Below are 18484 nucleotides of genomic sequence, written 5' to 3' on the forward strand. Positions count from 1 at the left end.
CCTTCTCTGTGGAAACATGAAGTTTCAAAATTTAGCTCTCAACTTCTCCTTGGAAGTTAAGAACCTGAACTGGACATGATGTTTAAGATAGACAAACTCAAAGGCAGCAATATCTTGGCTTTGAAAAAATATCACGAGCTTTAGATCCAGGCTACTGTGAATCAGAACTCTCACTAGCTGATTCATTCATTCCCTTCTGGTGCCTAAAATTGAACTGGACACATTGTGTGTCCTCAAAATGCTCACATTTCTTCTCTATGGTCTTAGACAATTTACTTAACCCAGTGACTTTCAACCTTACTTGAACACTACATAACATCACATAAAAACAAGTAAAACAAATGACCAGTGCTTAGACTCAATGCTACACCAAATAAATGAGCATTTCTGACTATGGCATGGCCTAAGTGGTTATAGTTTTACAAAATGCCCAGGTGATTCTAACATAAAACCAGAGTTGAGAGCCACTAAAATGCCTCTTATATCCTCAGTTTCTTCATTTTTCTAATGGGAAAAATAATACCTATAGTGTAAGATTACTGTAAAAAATTAAGGAAAATATCTGCAAAGTGGTACAAGACACATGGTTACTTCAGAGACTAATGTAAACTGGTCCATTCATCCATTCTCTGGTGATAACTTAAAGATTAATTTTCAATAAGTATAAAGTAGCACCTACAAATTCACTGCAAATGAAAGAGCAAAAATTACCCCGAAGAAGATAGAAATGGTTTTTAACTTCAAAGTGAAGTGAAGAGGAAAGATTCAGTAAGAGGACACAAGAGGAGGGGAAAAGCAGAAGTTAAACCATCAGGTTAAAAACAGAGGTTAAAGCTGTCCCATCCAGCTCCAGGGTGGGCCCGGACAACCCCACAGACAAACTTCCACATCCTCCTCCATCCACCTCATGCGGCAGAACTTTGAGGACTTTGAGAACTCAAACTCCCAAGGACCTTCTACCCAGGTTGCCAATTTAAAAAAAATCTGTTTGAAGGATAAGTTTTAGAGAAATGGGGACTTTAAAATGAGATAGAATGGGAATAAAATATTTGAAAGAATTTAAATAAAGGGATAAGTTTATATAAAGCAAGACAGTGAGCAAGGTAAAAAAAGGACAACTTTACCAAAAATAATAACTAAAAAGTATAAATAAAAGTCAAGTTAGATTACATTAGGTTGAGCTGGTAATAAGATGATGTTTATTTATAAAGGTTATTTACAAAGATAGCAGCCAATATTGAATAATGGAGAAAATATGAGGAAACAAAACTGATGTAATCAGCTTTGAAATGCCAAGAGAGGCCCCTGAGTAGGATCTTCTGCTTAAGAGGAACCAGTAAGAACAACATAAAAAATAGTCTGTGTTCCTTTCCCAACATTAGCTCACACACTTGTGAACATACAGTGCAGCTTCTTTAACTAAAAAAAAAAAAAAAGAAAAAACCATTAGAAAATGTATTCCAATCACAGGTCAAAGTTAAGAACAAAGAGAATGAAGATAAACATAAAAGTCAGATCTGGGAAGCTAAATGAATATTTGTAAAGACTATTGCTATACAGAAAATTTTCTGTTGCCCAGGGCATAATAGAGACAAATTGCAAATAGGAAAAAATGACAATCTTCAAACATCTGACATGATCGACTGAACCATGAGTATTGAAAACGATGGCTTTATTATTATTGTGGTACAGCACAACAGCTGCATGTGAATTCCTGGAATTCTTACTCATAGAAAAAATAATTTAATAACTATTGCAAGGTTATTTTATTTTTAGAAAGATTTCCACAATGATTACTTTCTATGGAAATTTAAGGATTTTTAATCAAATGAAGGCAGCCTGAATGTAGATGCAGCAGAGATGATTCCAGAGTTAGGAACCCTGGTGTGGCTTCACCTCCACCTCAACCCCACAGTGTGATCCAGGCGGCTCACCTCACCTTTCTGGTTTTAGCCTGTTCATCTATAAAGATAGTAATTCTACTGCTACATAAGAAGTCTAATTGTTTCCCAGCTTTAAAAAAAAAAAATCCTTTGGTTTCAGATATCATTCCTAAGGAAATACCAAACCACACATAAATCTTTCATTTTAGGCTTTATTTCCTTTAAACAACATTAGGCCCATAAATAGCTATGCTTTCTGAAAAACAAGAATGCCTCCCCTCCATTAAAAAAAAACCTTAAGAAAGAAAAAGTTTATCAAGAAAGTTTCCATTTAGCCCTCTTCAACTTCCAAAATTTAAAACTCGATGGTATAAGCAGAGCCATTTGTTTCATAACTGTTGTTTTTTAATCCTATTTATTTTCAGTTTAAACATTTAGAAATCTATGAAATATTAAATTCCTTTTATAACTACTCTGCCAAAGTGTACATTGTCCTTCTCCATAAGGAAATTGTAGAAGCATTTTTGGTTGAATTTTAACCAGAAATCACAGCAAGTGTCTTAAATATATATATTTCTAGGTATTACGTATAACATACTTAGATGAAAAGAGAAATATTATCAGAAAACATATCTTCCCATTATGTCTGCATTGTGGCTATACCCTGTACCTCACTACTCTTCCCTATAAACCACATTCTCTGTTTCATTTAAATTGACTGCAATCACTGTGTATTCTGAAGTAAAATGTTTAAAATTTGAAGATTTAGAAAACTAGAATGAAATTAGACTAGAATGGAGATGAAGACATACGTGGCGTGTAGATCAAAATAATTATATTTTATTGTAATCTCTTAGGCCACGTAAGATTTAAAATTAAAAGATATCCACATGAATACTAGCTGAGTATCCTCGATTTTTTTATTTACACATTTGATTCTCAGGCCAAGTTACTATCCTTGAATGTCAAAAAGATGAACTTATACTCAAGAAGGTATCAAAAGTCAAAACATGCCAATAATTTGGAAAAAAGAAGGCAAACGATTTCATTTTTAGAAATTTCTCCACATTAACATTATTTTCAATGCAATACTCTAGGATCAGCCATGCTACATTTTAATTACCTTAGGTTACACAGTAAGCATGAATAATAAAATATCAAACTCTAAAACCATTTAGTTCAGATGCAGGAACAAGCAAAGATAAATCCAAATGTGCAAACCCCAAATCTTTGTAAACGAGCAAACAAACCAAAAAACCCAAGCAGAAAAGGGTAGAGAAGAAAGTATTATAATGCCTTCCCCAAATCCAGAATAGTCAAGTTAATTAAACTGGAGTTTGACAAACCGCTAGAGAACAATCCACATGCACTTTTCTGGACTTTACTTTCCAGGCTTAGACATTATTTCTCGTACCAAGCATGCAGGTGAATGTACTCTATCTTCAGCTGCACAGAGATGAATGTTCAGTATACGCATTGGCTTATTAATGAGAACATTGGAGAATAGGTACAAAGCCACCTACCATTGTCACTGTCTCCTTCAGATGGAACACTGTAGCTAGAGCTGTCCCATGTCTGTGCCTGTGTAAGTGTGTTGAAGGAGATAGGAGGAAGAATGAGGGCTGGGTCTGCAGGGGAGCCAGAGAGCCAGTCCGCGTACAGTTGCACAAGGACCAGGAAAAACCAAAGGGGCAGCAGCATTTCACAAATGGCATAGGGTTTGCATGGAAATGAAGAGTGGATTTCATTTATATGGGGTTTAATTTCAAATGCACAATATAGGAGAAGAATGAAAGATGGTGCATGGAATAAAAAGAATGATAAAAACTGAGTGTTAGTACCCATCAATCATACACTTTGCATGCAGTTCATATTGTTAATCTTAACAGTTCTGCAAGCCCACAGACTTAGAGTACTAATGAATCAGGTCAGAGGAAAGAAAGAGTACCCAAAGGTTAGGTAGATAAAAAGGCAAAAGACCTGCCAGATACCTTTCTCAAAGACTTTCTAAAAAACTAACAAAATGCGATTCACACACAAAAATATTGGTGACATAGAATAAAACTTAATAGGTGTAAATATATCTATTATTTATAAATAAAACTATTATAGAATCATCATTTACCATTAGTGATTTTTTTTTCTCCAAAGCAATGTCAAATTTCTTTTTAAAGACATCTGTAGGTCTATTGGCATGCTTTATAGATAGCTGAATCTAGCTAATTCTTTTCTCAATCCTGGACATACCTCTCAATACTGTTTTCAATATTGCTCAGTTAAAAAACAAAAGACAAAAAATGTTGGAGACTAGTACAGTCTATTTAACAACAAATCCAATTAACCAACAGAGATCAATCAATTTCAAGAACTTCTGAGTTGGTCACTTATGAAATGATAGCAATTCTTACTTTTGCACTAAATATCCATATGGCAATTTCATATTTAGGAAATATCTATATTATTTTTTATTCAGTCATAAGGCAGGGTCAGTAAAATAAGTGGATATAGTTCTAGACATAAATATTTGGGTATGTGCAGTTGTCTTCGTTTGGGAGGAGGACCCAGAAAGAAGTGAAAGAAACTGTCAGCCTACTCTAAGTTCTTATTTCAACTTGCTAATTTAAGCAGTCCGTTTTTATTTATAACACAGAAATCACATAAATCCACACACTTTCAAAATAAAAATTAACTGGCTTTAAGCATTCTAAAGCTACTGAATCAAAAATGGTTTCTATCTTTTAAAACTATATGCTTTCCAGTTAAGATTACTGTATATATTACTTTCCAGAAAATGTGAAAAATACATTTAAGCATATATACTATAATATTTTAAAACTGTTAAATCAACTGAAAAAAATCTCCATACATAATGCAACTTTTATAAAGTTCCAACATGTCACTTGATGATCCTGAAGATAAATAGCATTATTTACAGCAACCAAACTCCATAGAGCTTTCAACAACAAGAACAATTTCCACATTTGTTAGTCAGCATTATAGAAAGGCTGGAAGCTTGGAGAGGAAATTAACTTCGTTTTCTCCTATTCAAAATAAAAGCTCCATTTATTTTTCACTGCTACAAAGAATGTGAAATGGTTTAACAGCCCCAGTACAACGTAAACCCTAACTGTAATAAGTTCAGTTTGGACTCTATAAAAAGAATAAAAAAGTCACCAAAATAATTCTACAATTGCAAGTTACACATTCAACAGAATATTATTCTTTGAAGATCCATTCAACTTTGATTCGCTCAATTATACCATACTTTTAAATTGTGTAAAACTGACTGTGAGGATTAGGAGACAGTCTGCAGCTCAACATGAAGTCCTCAGTGTGTAAAGTGAGTCTCCTGGCGGGTCGTCACTGAAGGCACAGATGCGGTGTGCCTGGACTCACCCCCATTCCTCCCAGGACACACCTGAGACCATGGAAATGAAAACCCAGCCAAGGGCCTCAGCCCAGAACTGATCACATTTGCTTAGTTCCAAACATGAGAAGACCAGCCATTTGAGTTTTATTTCATGTAAAATTTGGCTCTCCATAAAACACTCACTAACCCTTGTCACACTCAAGCACTTTCTCAAATGGCTTTTTTCCTACGGCCCATTCAAACTGCCAGGAAACCATTACACCTGGCCAATTGTCACCCATCAATCAACCTGCCCCAAGAATGAAAAACATTTCCTTTATTAAAGTATCATCTTTATTTTTCCTATGGGTGCCTTTTTGCAAAATATACACATGTATGACCTCTACTGTTGTCAAAATGCGTTGCTGGAGAATTCAAGAACATCTGAGTTCCCTACCAGCTCTTAAAAGTGTCTGAATTCTTTATTAGCACTTGCTTAAAAGCATGAGTAATAAGTGTAGACTAAATACCAAAGAGTCAAAAATATTAAAACAAAGAAAGACCTAAAAGAAGGAAGATTAGCAACAGAACTTCAAATAAATGGAGAAATCAGAAGAATCAAATTTTTCTATACAGAGTGCTTCCTTTTCAAAAGCAACCATTATTTTGTACATTGCTATAATTTACTTTTGTGAATAAACTCATAACAAATTAAAATAAAATTGGTAATATAAGCAGAATGCTTTCTCAAAAGACTTTTTAAAAAGTAATTCCTGACCACTCACGCAAGCCTTGAAATGACCACTCTGTTATGTGAGTAAACACACAGAACCTACCAGACTCAGAAAGCAAATGAGGATGTCTCAGAAAGGAGTCACTTTTCCAGAGGCAGGCTGCCCCTTAACTCAGCCGAGCACCAGGAACCACTGGGGCCAAAGGGCAGCTATTTTATCTTCCTTAGGTAAAAAAAAATCAATAGAGTATTTCGTCCCCACTTACATGCTCCCACCTTTTTCTTCTTTGCTCTGATTCAAACGAAGACAGGTTATCCACTACTGATAACACAGACTTAGCTGATTCACTGAAAACAAAGCTACAAACTCTGGCCTCCCCTAGCTGCAGATGCCAGGATTTCAGCTCAGCAGAACTGACAAGGATGTGCACATTGATAATGCATACACTTAAAAGGCTCCAGAGAAAGCAATGAGTTATTTAGTGTAAGAATGGGCTGAGGTTTTCATTTACCTGATCGAGGCTTCAGGCCAAATGGAGCTGGGCTGTTTGTGGTAGGAGAGACTGCAGGGGAGTGCTCTCTAATCTGTGGTGTTGGAAGGAAAGGAAATTAGGAAAAAAATAAAAGAACAAAAGAAGAAAACAGAAGAAGAACTACGTATGGTTTTCTATCTTCAAGGATTGTAACAAAACTACTCCCTTTTCACATTTGCTGCTGTGTGATGAAGTCCTGGCTAAAAAAAAATCACCTTGTAAAGATGTTAAGTGGCATAATCAACAGAATGTTGTTTTAGAGTGACCCACTCAGTTTGTTTTGCCCATTTTAAGAACATTTTACAATTATGTGACACTGGCAATCCTCTTGCACAGGTGTGTGCATGGGTGCATGCACACACACACACACACATATATCCACTTATATCCAAAAGAGGGCACATCTGATGAGGAAACAGATAATACTGAACTCAGTAATACTGAATCACACACTGAATCATTTATGGAGAACAAGACATTCTAAATGTTGCCTATTTAAGTGATCTTCATTCTGTTTTCTTGTAAAGATGTTCCCACATTCGGTTTTTTAAAACATATCTCATAAAAATAAATATTTAATTATGAATAGGACCAGATAAAGCTATGATAGCCAATGAGAGTTAGACAGATTTCCCCAAAGACTCAATTAATCCCAAGTCTTAGATTATATATTTCTGTAAAAGATATTCCAATCCAGCCATCAAGAAACACCTCACCTTCCATGAATCTTCAAGAAACTTACCTCATTTGGAGAATACTGGCTCCCATTACTCTGTAATGTTAGATCACTTTGCACCTTAAAAAAGAAGAAAAAAGCATGGTATGTTCCATTAGACTGTGAGACTGTTGAGGCAAGAACTGCATCTTTCTTACTGCCATCATGTCCCCAGTCCATGGGTACACAACGTATATCTGTTGAATTAGTTAGTGTGTTCAGTAGCTAGGGAGACCATACTCATATGTTCTGAAAACATGTAGCTGTATTCATAGAAAAATACATCTAAAGTATTATACAAACTAAGATGAAGAATTCCCCAGAACAAGGAGTTCACTCCAAAATATCTGTGGATGTCAGCTTACCTTGCTAGGTGAACAAGCTGCCTGCTGGTTCCCATCCTCATTTTAATTATGGTTTTTAGAAATGGCTCAGGGTAGTACTTCCTAAATATGCAGAATCACATTGGGAGCATTCAATAAATACACGTCTGGACCCCAAATTAACTGGGCAAATCTCATGTTGTCAGTTCAACATCAGATTACTTTGACAACTACTGGTTAAGAGAAAAAATTACAAATTTTTTTTCTGTCATAAAATGTGCAGGATTTATAACTGGTCGTGGAGAAAAGTCAAGATGACATCCTGATTTCCAGCAGGAATGACTGGGTAGATGGTAGCATCACTGAATACCACGGAGAACACAGGAGCAGTTTAAGAAGAAGTTGATAGTTATCAGTTTAGCTATGTAGAGAAGGAGAAATTTGTGGGGCATGGAGATAAAATCTGACTGCTGGGGTACAGGGGGGAACTTGAGGCATGAGCTACAGGTTTCAAAGTCATTATTATATACGGGGTGCCTGAGTCCACAAGGTGACCAGATGGTCCAGAGAGATAGTGTAGAAGTTGAGGAACAGTGGCTGAGAGCAAAATCTTGTAAAACCAGCATGAAAGGGACACATAGAAACAAGTGGCCCACAAGGGACGCACTCTAGTTTCTTACCCAGATCTGCCTTCTTTATAAGGTAGTCAAGAACCCCCCTGATCCTCCCTGATAAAAAATTGGGTGTTAGCTTATATAAACACCTTCATATATGCCACCAAATTATTGTACATTTAAGATGCCTGTTCCTATTCATTGTCGAGGAGTGCTATTTACAAACCTTCCCACCTTTGACACAAATCCAAGAGGAAACCATATTTTTAGAATAAAATGTCACTAATGTCCCTATTCAATTAAATGGCTTTGTTAGAGTTGCTAACAAGTAACTTCAGGTTTGATTCTTTCTATAAGCAATTTCTTTCCTCTAGTTTGCCCTATCATCTCCCAGACCCTTCCCCGTTCGATATTATTTATGTAAGAGCCATACAATTTGCAATTCTTCCTGCATGGATGACAGTGCCACCCACACTTGATGTGGACAGTCACGTAAAGTATGTTTAAAGTCAGATCACGTGATGTGCCACCAATTACAAACCGCTTCATAATCCTGGCCTCCCCTTTCCGTGTGGCTCACAGAGAGCTGATTCCCCATAGCCACGTTGTCTTGCTCAACATAGCTCCTGGCTACAGGGCCAAACCCCAAAATGCCCAAAGTCTAAGTTTACTTTCCTCTCCTTAAACTCTACCCCTTCCCCAGTGTCCCTGAGCACCTAAAACAAGCTCAGGACTGCAGACCATCTTATTTCTTCTGTAAATTTTTCAACATCTAAATCCTCTTACTCCCACAATTAAAAAAAATTAATTAAAGTGAGGGCAACTTCAGAGCCTTCATCTTCCAGTCCTTTACACAAAAACAAGGCTGAATCTAGCACAGGCACTCAACAAATACTGGCGGATCAATATAGGGCTATGCTGAAAGATGTTACTTTCTGCTTGAATGAGACAGAAGAATATAAAAATAACCAAATCATAAGTAAAGATCATATTTTAGCTCTACATAATCCTTATCACTGGCCCTGTGAATTCACTACTCTCTTTTCTTTTCCTTGTGACTTCCTTTTTCCATCGGAGCCAGCTATTCCCCCTCCGTTTTTAAAATCATAGAGATGTGTCTGCCAAGGACAGATAATTGCCCTACAGAAGGAAAACAAGGAGTGAGAATTCCTTATGCCAAATACTCCTCCTTCAACCAAAAAAGAAAAAAAATAAATAAACCTTATGTTAAAATAACACAAAACATTGTAAGTTGGAGATAGAATAAAAGTATCTTTTTTTTTTTTTGAGGTTTTCTGTCTTCAAGGGACTCCCGAAATCACGGACACAGGTATATACGTGTTTTTAAAACTATGAGAGTGAAAGTTCAAAGACATTTTAAGTAGCATGCTAAAATGAAGGTGCTAAGGAAGGTTGGACCTGGTACATTCTCTGAGTACAGAGGAGTAATACAATCTGCCCAATTAGAGCAGAAAATTCACTCTGGAGACAAGGGTGCAGTAGCTGGCTGGGAGGCCCTCACAGCACTGAGCACAGAGCCTGTGCAGAGCTGTAGCTCGACACCTATGGGCTTAATGGCCTTGGCTGATGGAACAAACAGACTCATCACTGGAGGGAAAGCTGGGTTGGCCCAACTGACCGAATGATTGATATATGACTTGGAAGTCAAGTTTCCTACTTTAGGAGGATATTAGGCTTTTCCACATAATATAATGGTAGCAAGCATGGTTAAACTTCAGGAAAAACCCATGAAGCTTTATGAGCATGTGGAAAAGTGTCAGATGATTTTCAAGTTAGACAAGCACAAGGAAATGAATTTAGAGGAACATAATATACACCTTACCTAAACAATGGAGTGTTTGCAGCTATCAGTTAAGACCCAGAGATCTGTACATCAAATAAGCAGTACACTGAAATTTTGCTTACCAAAGCCTAATCCTTATCATTTAATTTCCTATCTCTTTCTCTTTCTTCTTTCCTCCCTTCCAGAAATCCTCACTAACTACTCACTGTGTACCAGGTACAGCTGGGTCCCACTTCGAGTGAGAATGCTAAGTGTTTGTGCTATGCAATGAGAAAGACAAACAACAGGAGAAATAAAGAGGAGATCAGTAAGTAGAAATCCATTCTGAAAATCTAGAACTGACTGCAAAGATACAGTTCACCTTTGCTGATGGGAAAATGGGAGGAAACTCTACATAAAACAGTCTTGGGCTGATATTAAGGAAATGTGACATTTAAACATTCCTTCCCAAAACACCAAAATGTTTAATATCAGTAGCAATTTCTAATAACCATTGGAATTGTGTAGTTAGTAAATCAGTGCATGTATTGCTATTAGATTAAAAGATGGGATGAGGCTAGGTGCGGTGGCTCATGCCTGTAATCCCAGCACTTTGGGAGGCCGAGGTGGGTGGATCACCTGAGGTCAGGAGTTTGAGACCAGCCTGGCCAACATGGCGAAACTCTGTCTCTACTAAAAGTACCAAAATTAGCCGGGCATGGTAGCGGGTGCCTGTAATCCCAGCTACTCAGGAGGCTGAGGCAGGAGAATTGCTTGAACCCGGTAGGTGGAGGTTGCAGTGAGCTGAGATTGTGCCACTGCATTCAACGTGGGCGACAAGAACGAGACTCTGTCTCAAAAAAAAAAAATAAATAAATAAAATAAAATAATTACAATAAATTTAAAAGAAGATGGGATGAAAACTAGACCTAGACAAAACTATGAACTGGGCTCAGTCTATATTTAGTATATACCCATCCCTTATTCCTTCCATACCCATTCACATTATTGGAAGCATTGCTCATGCACACATAAGTATCATGGCTGCTCTTCTTCTGCCAAGATCTGAAGAAAACATTTGATGCAGTCAGGCACCTCTAAGGTTTGTAAGCATGACAAGACTTAGTGTTGCCACTAGTCCACAGCATGAAGAGGCAATATACTGCAGTAGGAAAGCAGGGCCAAGCCTTTTACATGTAAGTGACCTGGCCAGTCACTTTGATCTTGAGCTTCAAATCCTGCATCGTCACTCAGGTATGATAACTCCCACTTTTCACTTATACCTTATCTAGAATCTAAACTCGTAAGTGTAGGAGCTCTGTGTCTTTAATGTTACTTTCTCAGTGTCCAGAGTGGTGCTTGAGACATGGGAGGCAATCGACGAATATTTGTTGAAGAAATGAAATAACGGTAACTTATGTAATATACAAAGCACATGGTCTGGCATGTAGGAATACTTCCTTTTTTAAAAAAAAATCAGGAATTATACATTTTAGAAGACAAAATTATTGCAATGACCATCCAATTGTGTATTAAAAATGTAGGGGATATATCTTTATTCTACAAGTTTTGTGTCTTTCTTGTGCTCCTGAAATCACGTAAACAGGTGGCCATCTGCTATTTTACTAGACTCAAAAGTGGGTCTACAGCTGGATGCTAAGATGGTCTTGAACTATCTCATCACAGACTGCTTGTTAGCTGCAATGAAAAAATAAAACCGCAATTACACGGTGGAGAAATGGAGTCATATCTTGATGGGGTGATCAAATTAACATCACCAAAGAGGGACAGATGGACATAGTGTGGCACCAAATTACAGGCTCACACCTGTAATCCCAGCACTTTGAGAGGCTGAGGAGGAAGGATCGCTTGAAACCAGCAGTTTGAGACTAACCTGGGCAACAAATCGAGATCTTATCTCTACAAAAAAATAAAATTAAATTTTAAAAAATTATTTCCAGATAAGAAGCTAAAAAAGAAGTTAAGTCTGCACAGAACCAAAATCAACCTCAAAGGAAGAACCTGATGAAATGGGTTCGGGGAGACTGCAAATAAAAGACTTCCAATGTCCCACTATCAGGTAATTCAATTATGCCTCCACCCAGGGAAGAGGTGGTACAGTAATTCTGTTTAAAGACCACACCAATAACAAAAATAGAGAAGCAAGCTAATAGCTAACATTTAGATATTCTATATTATGTGACATTTTCTGAATCAAAATTCCTAATTCGATCTTTACAATAGGTATTATGATCCCAGTTACAGTAATGAATGTTGAGAGAGGCTAATTAAGTTCCCCACAGTTAGCCAGTCTTTGGGATGGGACTGACACCTAATATAATTCCAAGTCACTGCACTTAACAATGGAACCACACTCTCTAGCAACATGGCTTTTCCTTTTATAGTGACACTTCCTTTTTCCTTATTTCTTTAACACAGAGACATAGTTAAGTCTGTGAAACCGCTTTACTATAGTACATGTGCAAATACCTCAGTGGGGCATCAACTGTTGGTACACAATCTTGGTACCTAAATTAGCCATCCTAAATCCATTCAGGAAATGGGTTGTAACCTATGTTTCACTCCCAGATCACCAGCTCAAACTTACCTCTCTCTGACTGGGGTAACATTCTCGCTTTGTGACATTCTAAGCTCATCTCTAGTTTTAGGTCAAAACTGCTTTCGTTACAGCCACCCACATTTCACTCCATGTAACTCTACCGACCCCATCCTTAACCTGTCTTCAAATATCCCCACCAGTTTCTCTTTATGATATTCTTTTAATCCTCCTCGACATTCTCAAGTCATTTATTCTTGTCTTTCAGGTGTTTTCTAGCTAATTTCCATCTAGCCAATTCCCAGATTTTTTCTTGGCTCTAAAATCTACATTGAACGGTCCTCCTCCAGGTTCCGACACACAGGCAGATTCCCTATGTATTTTAGTTGCCATCGCTTGACTCAGCAAGATGATCTGAGGTAAAAAAAATCTACAGAATCCAATAGAAATAGCCAACTCTCATCTTTAACAGAGGGTGAGGTAGAGTAGAAAAGCAGAACTAAAGAGGCAAACGTACAAACAAGTTGAAAAATGTGTCCTGAACAAATCTGAATATCGGCCTCATTAATAAAGACGTTTCACTCCCTGACAAATCTTTACAGAATGTGGTGGCCGGTATTCCACGGCAAAATATTGCACAGAGTTCTGGTGAATCCCACCAGCAGCCTTACCTCACATACTGGAGATGTTTCCAGCTGTATTTGACCACTGTGGGAACAAGGAAAGAAAAAAAAAAAGATATAAAGTGAAATTTAAAGCATAAAAATGTCAGTGTATTATAAAAAGAGAAAATATAATTTGTTATAAAAGGTAAGCATACTTCAGTGCAGAATCTTGTAATTCTAAGGCTTCTGCTGATCCCATAGGATATAGGTTTAAAACACTTCTCTCTGTAATATCTGTGCTCAATCTAAACAGTAGGAAAAAAAGATATTCGTAAATTTATTAAACTTTTATTTTTAATAAATTCTATTGGTCTTATCCAGTTCAAATTTTTAATGTACTAAAAAGTTATGTTTATCTTTAGGGTTAAGTGAGGAAAAGTTTACGACAGAAATTTCAAAGTGCATGGTATTTTCCCACCATATGCCAAAATATAATATTCCACCTGCTATTGGTAATACAATCCAACTTGTTTATAATATAATTGTAATTCCTAATAAAATCAAAATTTTCAGAGGTAGTATAGCATATACTCAATTTTATTTTAGAACTTTATGAATTTACAGAAGCAAGTCAAGTTGCTGAGAGTATTACATTATAGTATATGTACCAATGGCATTTGGTTTTAATAGGGAGATATACATTGTATCTCTCACTTAAAAAAATCACAAGCAATTTGATATGCATTTTTACTTCTGAAATAGTCTCACACAGTTTCTAAATTTCTGCTATTTTAAGAGATGAAGTTTTTTTTTTTTTTTCCTTAAAGGCCTATAAAGCCAGGAATTTCTGTAAGTTATATAAAAGTTATAAAGTCATCTTAAACAGGGGTGCGTTTATATTATAGAGGCCTGTGAAAATGCTCTCAAACTAACAATCAGAAGGCCTTGAGAGAAGAAGCCAAGATAAAGACAGAACAGCAATAGCCAACTAAATTTTCTGACACATAAAAGGTAAACTTTTAAAATTTAATCCTATAATCAATGGCTTAACTAAAAAAGAAAAAATTCCTGGATCTATGAAATGTGAGATAAAAGAAAAAACACAATGTGTATGTAAACTTTTTTATTACTAATATTCAGTCCCAAAGCAGTTAGAAATAAATGACATTTTGAAGTGTCCTCTCTATATCAGAAACAAAACCAGGGCTCTTCATGACTATTATACTGGCTCACAGAAATATTATAAAATTAGATGTCATATTATAAAAATTATTTCAGGATAAATAACAATGATCTAAAGCAGCCAAAGTAGTGGATTATTTTAGAAAGACAATGAAATTCATACAAAATTTTACAACATAATATTTTGAAATAGTGCTCCATAAAGGTGCGAATCAAGTATTACTTGGAAGGTTAGTTGAAACTGTTTTCTTCCACTATCTTAATATACTTCCTTTCATCTTATTTCCTTCTTAAAATCCATCTTAATATATTTCCTTCCAGTTTTTCTAAATTTCCTGCACAACTGGTACCTAATTCTATCTATATAATTGGGATCAAACATTGTGCATTTTTACATACTTTTTTTACAAAAAAGTTATACACTTTTTTAAAAGCATAAAAGCATTCTATGATATCACTAGAAACTTTAAAAAACATTATATTGGCCACATCACATTCCATCTTATCAATGAGTATAATACACTTAAAGTATCCCTAAATTGTTAGATAATTTCTTTTTCCAAATATTTGCTATTAAAAATACCTATCCCTCATTCTCTACCCCAAACTGTTCACGTCTTCTTGTCTCTTAGGATAAGTTCTTAGATTTCACTCCAAAGTTTTATATAGGTTTCTAGACTTGGTTACATACTAAGTTACTTCTGGAATGGTTTTGCCAATTTACTTCTCCACCAGTAGTTTATGTATTATTTCAAATCCTCATAACCCTAAAAGGTAGGTACTTGTCACCCCATCTTATAGATGAAGAAACGGGATGCAGAGAAGTCATATAACTTACCCAAGTTAACTGATGCTGCAGCTATGTTTAAAAAGTTTCTAGCTAATTCAAAGTCTGTTCTTTCCACAAGCCACCCTACTTCCTGATTCATTATAATGAATACATACACACATACACAGGCCTACATGTACTTACATGTATGAACAACCATACACATGAATGCATACACATAAACACACATCCTTTCACTAACTGCCCTGGCTCAGGATGTAGAATTCAGCTCTTTGAACATACCTTGATTAGGTGCCTATGACATGAGCCAAATATAAGGGAGAATTAACATGAATAATCACGTTTAAACACCATCATTGCCTCCCTCTAAATATAAAATAAAATCTGAGCTCCTTAACAGCATCCAAAGCAGTTGCCTGCATCATTCTACACTGTCTCTGGTGATTCTCAGTCCTGGCTGCACATCAGAAGCACTGGCTGACTCCAGTCCCCAAAGGAAGTGCCTGGTGTCTATTCTGAAAAAGTTCCACAAGTGATACTGAAGCACACTAGGATGGAGAGCCTCTGTTCTGCCTGAGATTTCCCCAACCTGGCTCCATTCATTCTGACCTTCATGCCTTTACCTAAGCTTTTCATTCAATCCAGAATTTCTCTTTTTCTCGAAATTGGCAGTCATTAAAGGTCCAGGCCATTATCCTATCCTTCAGGAAGATCAGTCCACCCATCTCCCCTTTACCTGAGGTTGGGCACTTGCTCAAGTCTATCATTTTTACCTCCACTTGAAGCACTTGAATCAATTACAGTTATTTATTTATTTATTTGTTTGTTTTATTATTATTATTATTATTTAGACACAGTTTTACTCTGTCACTCAGGCTGGAGTGTGGTGGCTCAATCTCGGCTCACTGCAATCTCTGCCTCCTGAACTCAAGCGATTCTCCTACCTCAGCCTCCTGAGTAGCTGGGATTACAGGCACGCACCACTATGCCCAGCTAATTTTTGTATTATTAGTAGAGACAGGGTTTCACCATGTTGGCCAGACTGGTCTCAAACTCCTGGCCTCAAGTGATCTGCCTGCCTTGGCCTTCCAAATTGCCAGGATCTCAGGCGTGAGCCACTGCGCCTGGCCCAATTACACTTATAAATAACTGCTCAAGGCAATCTCTATCCATTCTAGTTTAAATTCTCGGAAGGCAAGAGCTGTGTCTTGTCCATCTTTGCATCCCCCAAGGTACACACTGCAGATCTTCCCACACTCCAAACACTCAATCAATGTCTGCAGAATTGAAATGCCTTTCAAATCAATTGCAAAGGATTTCCAGCTGTACTAAACTGATCCACCACTATTCTTTCAGGGCCAGAAATCATAGGTGGTATATTCTCATTAGCATTCTGGGATACACTAACCACCCTTTTCATAAATTTGCAGAACCCAGCTGGGATCGCTGCAGTGTGATTCCCATGTTCATCATATTGTAAGACCACATCAGTTTACCAAGTCCTCTAGTTCTCTAGAGATCATGAAGTTATTACCCGATACATGAAACCTGCTATTGTTTAGCTGAAAAATATTTTGTCCATGGGAATTCCATTACCATTAGTTAAGAAATAGAAAAATATTATCCACATATCCACTGCATGTGGTGCTTATTACTGATCAAGGCAAATTCACATTTAAAAATTATCCTGTATCCCAAATCTTTAGAAATATATTCTTCAGTTAACATATATTTGGCACTACCCCAGATAAATATACTACTACTTGATATACCAATTCTTTCCTTTTTGGAAAACGTTTTCTTTATATTTTTTATAAATCAGGAGTTTAAACTTTAAGCAATATGAAATATGTACTTTTACCATAGTTTTGTTTTCTAAGAATTATACCAAAAATTCCCATATGAATTTCGTGAGGGGTGAATGAACTCAATAAAGGGTGGTGAAAGGGGAAACTGATCTCACTCTCTCCAGAAGTTTGACTCTTTCACTTTTGCATCTTGGGAAAACAGGCAATAAACATGACTTTTGTTAGTAGCTGGACTGGGCCAAAATTATTTGTGTAGGTATTTTAGGAATGTAGACAATGTACTCAATACATTAGTACGCATTATTTACACATGAAACCTGGACCAAGGAGACATACATACCCATTGGGATCTTGCAGCAAATCTACTGCTTCTCTCAGCTGCTCGATCATTGCTATATCCATGTCCTGATCTTTGGATGAACTTATTCTGTAACATGAAACCAAGCATAAGAATGAATATGATCAGCCAGGCATGGTGGCTCACACCTGTAATCCCAGCACTTTGGGAGGCCAAGGCAGGTGAAACACAAGGTCAGGAGATCGAGACCATCCTGGCTAACACGGTGAAACCCTGTCTCTACCAAAATTACAAAAACTTAGCTGGGCATGGTGGCGGGCACCTGAAGTCCCAGCTACTCGGGAGGCTGAGGCAGGAGAATGGCGTGAAGCCAGGAGGCGGAGCTTGCAGTGAGCCAAGATCGTGCCACTGCACTCCCGCCTGGGCGACAGAGCGAGACTCTGCCTCAAAAAGAAAGAAAAAAGAATGAAAATGATCAATACAACATGAATGTCATCTAATTTCTTAAAAAGCAAACTTACAAAAATCCATCTAACATATAAAAATGATTTTGACAGATTCAGTGCTATGGTGAACATGTGTTTGTACCTTGTGGGGTGGGATGCCAGAGCATGGTGGGAAGAGCCCCTGAGTAGGGGAAGCCCAGCTCTGCTGCAAAGCAGCTCACATAAGATGTTTATGCCTGTGCACCCCTAACTGCTCCTGTGCACAGTCAGGCAATGGCCTAGATGAGAGGCTCTCACAGTTGTGCTTTACTGAGTTCTAGGAGGGTTCATGAGGGGGATCAGCTGGACGAGTCTGTACTACTTCTAGGCCTTCCAACTCCCGTTCAACCAGTTTGATTACTTTAATGCATATAGGGTTTCAGTGTGGGACAGTGGTTCTCAGTCCAAACTCTAGATGCAGCAAAATCATCTGTGGCGCTTAAAAACCATGCCAGGCCCTATACGTCCAAGTGGGTCTGACTAGGGGTTCAGATTTTATAAAGCTCTACAGATAATCCTGGTTTACAGCCAGGGTTGAAAGCACTAGGTATAAGATTGAGAATGGAGTTTCCAAAACTTTATATAGTTTTAAAACAACTGCCTCTTTCCCTATGCTTCTCTGATTGTATAACCAAGTTAGGCCTCCGTGGCTCTCAGCAGCGTATCCAGTGAGTAGCTGGTAATACAGACGGTGACCAGAGAGGAACTTCCCAATGTTTTTAAAGGACAAGAGAGATTTGATCACGGCAAGCCCTTCCTGCTACAGAATGTAAGACAACAACTTTCTGCAAGGAGAAAAGTTTTAACAATGGGATAAATCCTCACT

General features: G+C 37.2%; 1 protein-coding gene across 5 annotated transcripts in view; it reads right to left on the reverse strand.

The window, feature by feature from the left end:
• LOC105490674 (leucine rich repeats and calponin homology domain containing 1) overlaps positions 1–18484 on the reverse strand; it is a 204122-nt gene that overhangs the window by 34529 nt on the left and 151109 nt on the right. For 3 of the 5 annotated variants that reach the window (XM_011756544.3, XM_011756543.2, XM_011756547.3), the window contains exons 11-16: positions 17216–17302; positions 13311–13400; positions 13162–13198; positions 7241–7294; positions 6478–6550; positions 3407–3511 (exon numbers count right to left, since the gene is read on the reverse strand). In XM_011756544.3, coding sequence (XP_011754846.2) covers positions 3407–3511; positions 6478–6550; positions 7241–7294; positions 13162–13198; positions 13311–13400; positions 17216–17302 — 446 coding nt within the window. The remainder of the gene's footprint in view (positions 1–3406; positions 3512–6477; positions 6551–7240; positions 7295–13161; positions 13199–13310; positions 13401–17215; positions 17303–18484) is intronic. The other 2 variants (XM_011756546.2, XM_011756545.2) reach the window with 1 other exon arrangement.

The sequence above is a fragment of the Macaca nemestrina genome, chromosome 16 (assembly GCF_043159975.1).
Source record: "Macaca nemestrina isolate mMacNem1 chromosome 16, mMacNem.hap1, whole genome shotgun sequence".
Classification (NCBI taxonomy): domain Eukaryota; kingdom Metazoa; phylum Chordata; class Mammalia; order Primates; family Cercopithecidae; genus Macaca; species Macaca nemestrina.